The following is an 11,520-nucleotide window of genomic DNA, read 5'->3' on the forward strand; positions in this document are numbered from 1 at the left end:
GCTAAATTAAATTAGCTCAATTAGCGTAGGCATTGTTGCTAATACAGGATGAGGTGGGTTCGAGTGCGTTGAATCGCATTATCCTCCTATTTATAGGTTGGGGAGGGGCTATGGGTAATTCTAGACATTGAGTAAAAAAGAACTGATATGATCAGAGCCTAGAAGTAGTAATATTTATTAGGAATAAAAATATCAAAAAATTTCCTAGATAATTATTCCTGAAAAATATGTTCTTTTTTTGTTATTAATATTTTAACATATACCAATAGTTCACGTAATATGTTATTAATTTTTTCGGAATTAATTTCTTGAGGAATAATGATGCGAATCACCTTAGTTATCATCATTGTATGATTATAAAGGTTTGTTTCCTAAATTTACTTAGTTGATTGTAGTAAATTTCAAATGTTTTTCTTTATTAGAAATCGTAGAGTAAAATTGAAAGGGAATAATTTATGATTCTATTCGTATTATTTTAGGTAATTAAATTGGAAGGGTATAATTTAAGAATAAAATTGTGTTTTTTTTATATTTTAAATTGCTATAATATATGTATTAGATAACATAATATTTAAATTATAATATAATTGATATTATTTATTTAATTAATAAATTGGGTAATTATATTATTTGCTATAATATATATTAGATAATAAATAGGCCCGGCTCTAGGGGTCGTCCGGAGGTACGGCCGGCCAGAGCCCAAGGTTGAAAGGAGTTCAAAATATTGCTTTCTAATTTTTAAGGGACTCAAAAAAAATTAGCTTTTATGGACCCAAAATTTTTTTTACCAACTTTTAAGGAACTTAAAAAAGTTTCTCCAATTTTTAAGGAATCTAAAACTCCATTTTATTATTTTACCTAGGGCACAAAAATATCAAGAACGGGCTTGATAATAAATACTTCGATAATATTTGAACCTTTTTGTAAAGTGACAAAATTCTGTAATTGTGGGGACATGGTGATGGATTCTCTGGTGAATAGGGTGTCGCGGTTCAAGGATAAATTATTAACCCCGTTAGGTTGGGCAAGGACAAAGATGAATGCAGGTAATGAACTTGGGGAAGGAGAGTATGTCAACAACAATTATATGGAGGAAAATAAGATTCAATGCTCTTTTTATTAAGACATATGCTTTGTGGAAACCGACCTATTCTTTTCAGTTCGACCATGGGTCTGTTACGGTGGACGCCATTTTTAGTACATTGCATTGCTGAGGTTTACCTGGACTCTCCAAGCTGGTTCAAGTATCATCTAACAAAAAAATGGGAAATTTGCTCCAATGGTGGTCTGTAGTGAGCTTAGAAAACCACTAATCTCAAAATTTTGGGTTGAAGGTTAAATCTCTTTAAATGTTTCAATGTGGTGGGTTTGGTGATCTCTGTTGAGTGTTTTTATTTGTTTTCTTTAAATAGTAAAGTCGTATATTTATATGATATGATATTCTAAAATAGGTTTTACGTATGTCAACATATACAATATTTTAGACTTGACACGTATTTATGCGGTTAATGCGCATTTCCACGTGTGATTTCACAAAGGAGTGTAAGTCTTAATACATGGATTGTGTAAAATCTGGTCCTGACCTATTTGAACTGTAGGTAATAGTAAGTATCATAATAATATCAAATACAGGTGATATATAATTAAAACAATTCCTTGAATTAACGAAAAATTAAAGAGATGAAGTGAAGGGTATAACGGCGAAGAAGCGATTCCGAGGGACGGTGCAGAGGGCATGAGAGAAGGAGGAGGAAGGAGGAATGAGATGGTCCCTTTTTTACCTGCTGTGCGCACTTAAATGCAAAAAACGCCATGTTTTTCAGTGCAAGAGGTGAGCTGTATGGATTAATGGCAGACTCAGTCGTAGCTCTCAAACACCCAAAAAAACTTCATTCACTCATTACCGTTCTCATCGGAATCAGGGCCCTCTGTTCTGTTGTTGTACAGGATAATAATAATAAGCACTCCCATTTTCCATTTTTGCAGTTGCCATTCAGCCCCTTTCTTCACTGTCACAACCATCTTACTCCATATCTGTGCTCTACAATTACCCTTTTAAATTAACTGTATTATGTAATTAAAGCCAAATTTAGGGAATAATACTACCCACAATTACCAACACATCCAATGCTTTTACAAGTATTAAAATAGTCGGTTCGGTTATTAATCAAACTGAATTTATAAAAAAATTTAACCGTTAATCAAATTAAAATTTTTTCAAATATATTAATCGAACCAAAATATTTCGATTGATTAATCGAATTAACTGAAATTTATATGCTTTTATCTTTTGATTAAAATAATTATAAAACATGTAAAAAATACATTGTTGTTATTCATTTTTAATTGTTAAAAATATATTATATATAATATATAAAATTAAAAATAATCGTTCATAAAATATATCGCTAATATAAAAAATATGTTATATCTAATATATATTATTTATTTCGGTTAATTCGATTAATTACCTGATTTCGAACTGAATTAATTGCTAATTAAAATTTCAAAAATTCATCAACTGACTTCCGACGGAATTAAATCAATCCGAAAGATAGAACATTCCTTCCCTCACCTTAGTATATCCTCCAGAAAAAGTAATTGCTTTATACTGCCCCGTAGGTAATATATTGAAATTCCAGAAACACAAATTTTAAAAGAAAAAAAAAAGTAAATTATTGTTGTCAAAATCATTTATCAAATGATGGAGGTAGCAAGTGGGTCCAGTTTATGTAGAAACAACGTGTGCGCTATTGCACGATAGTAGTGGAATATAATAAATTTACATGCCCACTTCCCACCAGAATATATCCACAACTGTCAATAGCCTATTGGTGGTAAATCATTTTTAAGGTTTGCATCAATTTTTACATTTTTTCAAACTTATTTATTTATCTATATCTTTTACAAAGTAAATTAAAAACATACATTCATTATATTATAGCAAATGTTAAATTCATCTTACTTTTTATCTCCAATTAAATTAATTAAAAATATTTATTTCGGATATATTTAGATAAATCAATTTCTTTAAGAATAATCTAATCTCTAATTAAAATTAAATTAGAATAGTGTCCTCGATAAACAGTTTGATAATAATATTAACATTTTAATTAACACATAATTAAAATGAAAATAAGTGTTGAATACGAGTCCATGTCGTATATTAAAAATGAGAAAGGGGAGATTGTTAGTTCTAGTTGCATGTGCTATATGCAAGCTGCTAGCTCATTATTGACGACTTTTGGTATTATTAAGAAGAGATTATGTTAGTTTTAAAAGATACTTGTTTTCTTATTGAAGATCACTCAAGCACAATTCAAGAGGGTTAAAGTAAGTACACGTATATTGAAGATTAACAACTCATTATATGTTCGTTATTGTAGGAGAGATTGAAAAGCATTTTATTGTTCATTGCGAGGAACAGTTTTTAGTGCAAATTTATTAGGGATGAATCTCAAAATTATACAAGAACTTTGATTTAGTGCAATCATACAAATGAAATTTTGATTGTGATTCAAATATATATATATATATATATGAAATTTTAATTTTGATTCAACCATATACATTTAAAGAAATAAATACATCATTTTATTTTTATATTGGATAAATATAATTATTTGTGTATGCAATATATAAACATATAACAATTAGTAAGAATTGCATAAAATCAAAGTTCATGTATAAAATTGCACATTAAACCATAATTCATACATGATTTTGAGATTTATCCCAATTCATTAAAAGCAAACAATTTTTTATGTCTAGTTTGGAACTACATTTTCAAATGGAAAGTCTTTGTAGGGAAAGTGATCTAATTAATGTATAGAGGTGAAATTATAGCTTGACGAGTGAATTGAACTTAAAAATCACATATTGTACAGCAGATTGATAATTGATTACTCTCTAGGCAGGCCTGGTAAATGTAGAAAGTTAACTTTTGTGTCCATCTCTAATTGTTACTCTTCAATTACTAAGGTCAGTTGCAAATGAACATGCAATTAACAGATAAATTCGGCAAACTCTCATATTTTCAGATATCTTCAAATATCATTATCTAAATCTACTTTCCTTTTATGAATATCTATATTAAAATTTAAAGTAATTATAGATATCAAAGTTGTTGAAAGGAAAAGTGATATTCTGGTCTTGGCTCCCTTGAGAAGTTACAAGTCGGGCGATATATCCTTTTCTTTTCTACTTTCTAGTGTGTCAGCAGGATGACCACCCAGCCAAAGAGACTTGTATATAATGGTTCATTTACTTATGTGAACCAAGAATTGTGGATATGTTAATACAAGATGGCAAGAAATTTGTCTGAAATTTCATCCACCCAGAGTGTTTTTTAAGTGGAAATAGAAGAAGGCAATTAAACAAGAGATAAAGCCAAAGTATCAGGTAGAGACAGACATAAAATCCCAGCGGTATATCTTCAAAATTGAATTCTTCTGGAGTGATATAAAGATTGAAACCAAAAATAAGAAAAGGAAATAATGTGTTACTTAAAAGGACAATTATGTATCTACTGGCAGACAAGGAGCGTGGATATTGTTCTTTCCTTTTTCCTTTTTCATCACCTTTTTTCTTTTCTGGAAGATGATGACCCTTTTACTCTCCATGTGCCTGCCTCCAGCCTTCAAACATGGTACTACTATCCTGCATATGGTTTGTAAGTGGATTCAAAGCGTCCAATTTTGCCAACCTTCAACGTGGGAGAGTAAAAAAGTATTAAGTGGCAACATGTAACACACTAGCAAGAGTATTAAAGATATAACCTATGTAGGGCTTTCCATCACCTGACAACAACTGGTTTTGTTATTCTCTTATTTATATATGAAGGAGCTAATGGATTGATGAGAAATTAAAAGGTTATCCTTAACAAACCCTAATCATTAAATGGGAAGTTGGGGCCCTTCCATTTTGATCCACAACCCAACCCTTAGAAATTTCCCCTCAAAGTAGAATAGCGATGGGTCATGAAACAAACCATGTGAGTGAGTTGGGGGGGGGGGGGGGGAGGGGGGCTTACACTTTTAAATCCAAGAAGAGAAGTTTGCTTGGGCAAAGTCCAAAAGTCAAAGCACCAAATCTGAAAGATCAATAAGTACTTTGCTTTATAAAAGAAAGTGTGCAACAGTGTTGTAGCCTTCATTTTACGAAAGCTGTAAGAACAACATGTAAATAAATGAATAAAACTCTATATTATTAAAAAGAATGAATGGGGCAACTGATGCTTGATTGAAACTTTATATTGGTGACGTTGGTGTTGTATTTTAGTATTAGGATTCGGGAGTGGACTAATGCAATCAAGTTAAATAGTTGTAGGAAGCTTTGTTTTGGATGGTTTTCTTACTTTGGGATACAATGTCTACTCGTAGAAGAATGAGATTACGCTTCTAATTCTTTTTCTACACACATGAACCAACAATCAAATTGGATGCAATACTTTTACGATTACAACATATTTTAAAAATACATAAATTTGTTGATTAAATTTACATATTTATTGGTTGAAAATTTTAATAAATTTTTTTATTAAATAATAAATTTGGTTTAATAAATTTTAAATTTTCTCATAAATCCCTTTAATTTTTTTTTCTTAAAAATGGTGCACATATATAAATACATAGATAAGAGAATAGAAGAAGAAAAATCCATGAAGGACTTGGAGTTAACTAGAAGTTGGTGGAATTGAGCCCAAAGCTGAGGGCCTGTGAAGTGGGCTTGTTGGGCTAACTTTTTCTTTTCTTTTCTTTGGTTTTTTTTGGTAAACTACACCATTAGAAATTATTCTCTTTGTCTATTTTTTATATTTTTATTTACTTTTATTTTAATTTTAGTTGTAGTTTTTATAATTTTTTAAAAGAACTTAAATTTTTATCACCATATAAAATAAAGGTCAAATTGACAGTTAGTATAAAAGCATAGGGCTAAAATTATTATTATATCAATTAAAAAAGTGTCACTTAACAATCGGGTGACAAATAAAAAACAATTTTTAAAGTTTAATGATCAAATTGACCAAAACAAAAACTCCCCATAATTTAGTCACTAATGGCGATGGTGTAGTTTTTTTTTTTTTTACCTGGAAATTAGTACCATAGTTTTGTTAATTTGTCAGCCTTGATGATGTACCTAGTATATTCCAAAGAAGGTGGTGAAGATGAGTGAGGCCATCTTTGCTGGTTGCATCTCACAAAATCAAAATGGTGCTTGACTGTGATTATTCTCCCAGTTTAAGGATTAAAATTATAGAAATGCAGTGACAGGTATGTAAATAGTATTGCAAAATGAATTTTCCAGCGAAGCCATAAGTGAAGTGAATCAGACAGTGTTGATCTCATTGTGCCCCCGGCCCCAGGTTAGAAAGAATCTAGTAGGCATCCCTGTTTCCCAGTCAACAACATCTCACTTTGACATTGTTCCTAGCATCGTTGTTAATTGAAGGAATATTTCTCCCAAGTTTATCACGTTTAATTTGAACTACTTTAGGGTTAGATGCATGCATGAAACCCAGTACTGATGAGATATTGAAGGAACCGCCCCACATGTTGTTTTAGTATTTTGATCCACTTTTAACATTTTTAATAACCTTAATTAGCAATTTATCACTTAAAACATTTTTAAATTTGTCCTAAACTAAGTTTGCCTACAATGCTGCAACTGGGAACTCACCCTTTTCCATTCTCTATGTGCAATGCCCTCAACATGCTTTACACGTAAAATGCCAAGTATAAATTCCCAAAATATTGACTGAAATAAATTCCATTTTACAGATTTTTTTTAATGAAAATAAATTGAAATAAAAAAAAAAAGTGAAAGTGAAAGGAATGAACCAAACATAGGTCTCAGGTATGATTGCACGTTAAAAGGAAACCACGAGCCCGAGGTGAGAAACAAACATACAGTGACAAGACAATGGTGGTGATGAGTGCAACAAAACGATGTTCCCAAATGCTAAATGCCAATTTTCCGACACATCAACTGAAACCAGCAAAAAAAAACCCATCTCTGCTGTTCCTCGTTTCCCCACCTCCATTTCAGACCATAATTGTACCTTTTTCTATAACATCTTCGTTTCATATTAACCTGAATTACTACCCTATTTAGTGGCCAAAATTTCAGCTCTTGCGTCATTTCACATAAAACTACAAATGTAGGAATCCAGACAGCAAACTATAAAAAGGTTCCAGTATGAAATTATCCCACCAAAACTGTTTCTGTTTTTATTTTTTGTTCTTTTTTTCTCTTTTTAGTTGATTTGGTGTTTTTTCTACTCGGAATGAATTATATAATGCCACATGTTAAAAATATTTAATTAGCTGTATTTATTTTAATAAGAGAAAAGGGTAAGATTTGTTCAAGAAAAAACCTTGATGACGAAATCTTAGATAAAATTCAGTCTTTACATTTAAAAAACAAAAGTAAATATGTATGTTTTCACTATTCCCCATGTCAATTATTGAGGAGATACCCCCATACCATTCACGGGCCATCACAGCTTTCAACTGATTTATTTAGGTCTTGAAAAACTATGATATTTGCTGTATTTTGCTGCTAAGGGATTCCAAATCCAAAGCTTTTGACATCTTTCAACTATAAACATTATTAACGCATAAATTTGAAAGAGAGATGCCTTGTTGTATGTTGAGACAATGTTCATGTATAAGGACAATCTCCCATGCCTTACTATTTCTTACCATCCCTGTTGTGATTGGATGGATGATTCAAGGCACCCTTTCAAGTATATATATATATATATATATATATATTTATATATAACAGGCAGAGGTATTGTAGGTAGAATAGACAAAATGATACCAACTCAATTAATAAAATAAAAGTTGGCTCACTTCATGGTGATGGACTAGATCATGCATGCAATTCCCATATTCAAGAATGCTCATTATATATATTGATTCTATATGAGGAAATGAAGCTCAAAATCTAGTTGTTTGATTCGAGCAGTCATTGGAACAAAGGTAAGGAATTTTGTGACTGCCTGAAATGAAAACTTTTTGTGGTATATGAAAATTAATGTTGGGTTGTGATCAAAGAAATGAATGTATGGCTTAAATAAATTATCATTTTTTTATTTGGACGAAATATTACTTATTCTAAGCATACATTGTTATTTATTTAGATAATATTTTCAATTTAAAAAATGAGTGACTGAAATGATTTATAACTCCATTGTTAAGCAAAGCAATTATATCCAAAAGTTGCTGTCAAAATCTTCATATCTTTGATTTTGTAGTTTCCATGGCGTCCTTGAGTGTCTACTATGTCAGCAGTGATTTCTTAAACCCTACATTTCATCTTTACATCCAATACAAAATTTATATAATTTGTGCAGTAATTTATATTTAAAATTTGATATAAACATATTTTGATTTTCACATTATTTTGTATAAGTAATTACCTTTTCTTTCTTTTCTATTTTTATTTGTAGATTAAAAGGTGTAGTATCGCACAACTCGAATATTGTCGACATTGTTAATTTTAGTAATTTGATTCGATTCTTTTTTTTTATAATTTTAATATTAATTTAACCAAAAATTACAAAAATAATAATAATATAAGGGTCACAAAACCATGTAAATAGGCTGCCTAGCTAGGCAAACCTCCCGTCCCATTTCCAACCAATGTTTATATGATTGTTTCATATCTATTTGTATATAAAGAGAGAGATAAAGCAGAAGCTGCGATCACAAGGAGATAGTGCGTAGTGAGAGATGGAGAAAGAGTACCCAAGCTGTGATCTTTACAGGGAGTGCTTGAGAAACCATGCAGCCAGCCTTGGTAGCTACGCCACCGACGGCTGCGGGGAGTTCACGCTTGACCACACCTCTCTTTCTACCCTACAATGCGCTGCATGCGGTTGCCACCGCAATTTCCACCGCAAAGTCAGCTATTGCAATAGCAACAGCAGGAGTCGAGGGGATCCGGTAGAGCGGGTTGATTATGGAGATGACGGAGGAAGACCACCCGTCCTGCTGGAGTACTCAACCGAGGCGGGAGCCAGAAGCGGAAAAAAGCGGTTTCGGACAAAGTTCACGGCGGAGCAGAAGGAGAAGATGTTGGAGTTTGCTGAAAAACTGGGGTGGAGGCTGCAAAGGAGAGACGAGGAAGACCAAGTTGATAAATTTTGTAGAGGAATAGGGGTGAGTAGGCAAGTGTTCAAGGTTTGGATGCATAACCACAAGAACACTTCCACTGCTTCCTCTGTGTCTACCTGCAATGCATCTTCTCTTACAACCCCATAGACAAATCCGTCATGTTTTTATGTACGCTCTCACGCTTCTTTGTTTTCTCAAAACTTATAATATGTTAGCATGCACATTTCCCAAGATGTAGACCCTAAAGAATAACACAATGCCAATGAATTCTTACCTTCTCGGTCAGAGGCTGAAGCATACCTATGTCCAAATTCTATGTTTCTTCGTAAAGATCGCCGATTGTTTATCAGCCGGATGCTCCCTCCGGCCCTCTCTCCTTATGTTAAAACCATAACAGAACCAATGAAAGTAATATATCACCCGGACGCTTACTCAATTATGAACAAATTAGTTTAATAACAAACTTAATCCTTAACTTTTTATATTTTTTTTATCAATTTGATCCTAAACTTTTATAAAAATAATTAAAATTTTCCAAGAACATTTTCTACGGAATTAAACACATTTGTTTAAATGTATGCCATCGGGTTCAAGCCTGAACAATTTCACCCAATTACACCCTAATCTTTCTATATGGGGATAAGATGGAAACTTAGACTGGTGAAGAGGGACCCAAAATAACACTCAAGAATGGTAAATCTAGACCTTAATGGATTTCTCAAAAAGGAACTCACTCCCTTCCCTTCACTGTAAATGATCTTAGGTTCCCACAACAATGTGTAGAATAAGGCTTTATAATAAAACCAAAATTTATGCCATTTGAATTTGATACGCCATTAACATGCCTCTGCCACAAACAAAACTTAAAATGGTATTTGCATTGTTCTTTTGCAGAGCTGAGGTTGAAGGCCAACAATAATACCAACTTTTGGGGTTTGAATGCAAAATTCTGCACCTACCGAAGAAGTGTTTTATAAATAAATATATTCTATGACAAACCAGAAAACTTCTGCCAGCACAATCAATGACTTAAGCCAACTCCTCCTGGATTTGACCTTCTGCAAGGTTTAGAAATATCTCATAAACATCCAACATTTAATTGATTATGATAAATACCAAAATGGTTAAAGCCAAACCTCACCAGCAAGTTTGACACCAAGTTGGCTTCAGCATCAGCCTCGCCATTCAGTTCGTGAGCAAGAAATGTTGAAACTTTGCAATGCAATAAAAAGACTAAAGGGGGAGCAAAAGATGTTATTCAGGAGAATGCATTTCTGGAGCAATCGATTGACTAAATTAGAATACACTGAAACAGTAAAATAACATTATTGCAAAAGCTGGTCTGACTTGACAACTATCGGTAAGGCTGATCAAAACTGATGTTTTAACACTGCAAATTATTTACAAGGTCGCCTATCCAGGAGAAATACAAATCATCAGCCATCAGTTTTAATGTTAAAATGTTGTTGGAAAATTTTAATTGTTAAGAATACAAATGTTTATATATATTTGTTAAAATTTTGAATGTTTTATTATTTTTATTAAGGTTACAAAAAAAAATTAAGGACTAATTTTATTATTAGATGTGAATGAACACATGCATCTAAAACATTTTATGTAAGTTGACGAATTCCGGTTTAGGCCAAATAATATAGTGTACGGTTTGGGGGTTTAGTACATTTTTAATTTCTATGTTTATTCCATCTTCATTCAAGCGTACGACCCATAATAATTTAGGAGGGTGATGGCATTTTGTTGCTCAACTTTATTTGATATTTTGGTTTCCAACTTCGTATCTAACCCTAAATTTATACAACTATAAACTGCAGTTTAATAAGTACTTAGAAAGTTATTTTTGGATCATTCCAATATTAAAACCAAACATTGGGTGAAAATTCCAACCTATATATACACAATTATCAGGCTTAAGTCTTTTACTACTGTTTGGAATTGAAATAATTTTTATTTGTTATTCAAAGATGATCGCAACAAATTTGTTAATTTTCTTATCTCTACAAAATCTATTTTAATCAACAATAACCCAATACTACTCTTGATTTAAAAGATGCCTTCTACTCCTCCAGACCAAATGAACCCTAAATGTTTTAATATCTTTGAATCTTGATGCACAAGATGGTGTAAATATTGAGAAATAAAATAATCATTCAAGGGAGAAAGGAAATTTTTGACATCTCATATGATTTGGTATTGGAAGAGCATATCTCCCTCTCCCAATGGGCTTCCCTTTGCCAGCTCTAGATGCCAGCCGAAGTGCCAACATATTCCCCAACCCCTTTATATATTTTGACCTTTCAAGACCAGCACATGAACATCTCTGCCATAAACAATATTTTACCACAACTTCCTAAGACTATGTACAATAATCAGCTGCACT

General features: G+C 32.1%; 1 protein-coding gene across 1 annotated transcript; it reads left to right on the forward strand.

Moving 5' to 3' along the window:
• Nucleotides 1-8,602: 8,602 nt before the first annotated feature.
• LOC105800038 (zinc-finger homeodomain protein 1) lies at nt 8,603-9,410 on the forward strand. The gene has a single exon (XM_012630917.2). The coding sequence runs from the start codon at nt 8,742-8,744 to the stop codon at nt 9,270-9,272; it is 531 nt and encodes a 176-aa protein (XP_012486371.1). The 5' UTR covers nt 8,603-8,741; the 3' UTR covers nt 9,273-9,410.
• The last annotated feature ends 2,110 nt before the right edge of the window (nt 9,411-11,520 follow it).

The sequence above is a fragment of the Gossypium raimondii genome, chromosome 9 (genome assembly GCF_025698545.1).
Source record: "Gossypium raimondii isolate GPD5lz chromosome 9, ASM2569854v1, whole genome shotgun sequence".
Taxonomy (NCBI): domain Eukaryota; kingdom Viridiplantae; phylum Streptophyta; class Magnoliopsida; order Malvales; family Malvaceae; genus Gossypium; species Gossypium raimondii.

Excerpts from the sequence above, each read along its gene's own strand:
- LOC105800038 (XM_012630917.2), top strand. The coding sequence starts at position 8,742 with ATGGAGAAAGAGTACCCAAGCTGTGATCTTTACAGGGAGTGCTTGAGA.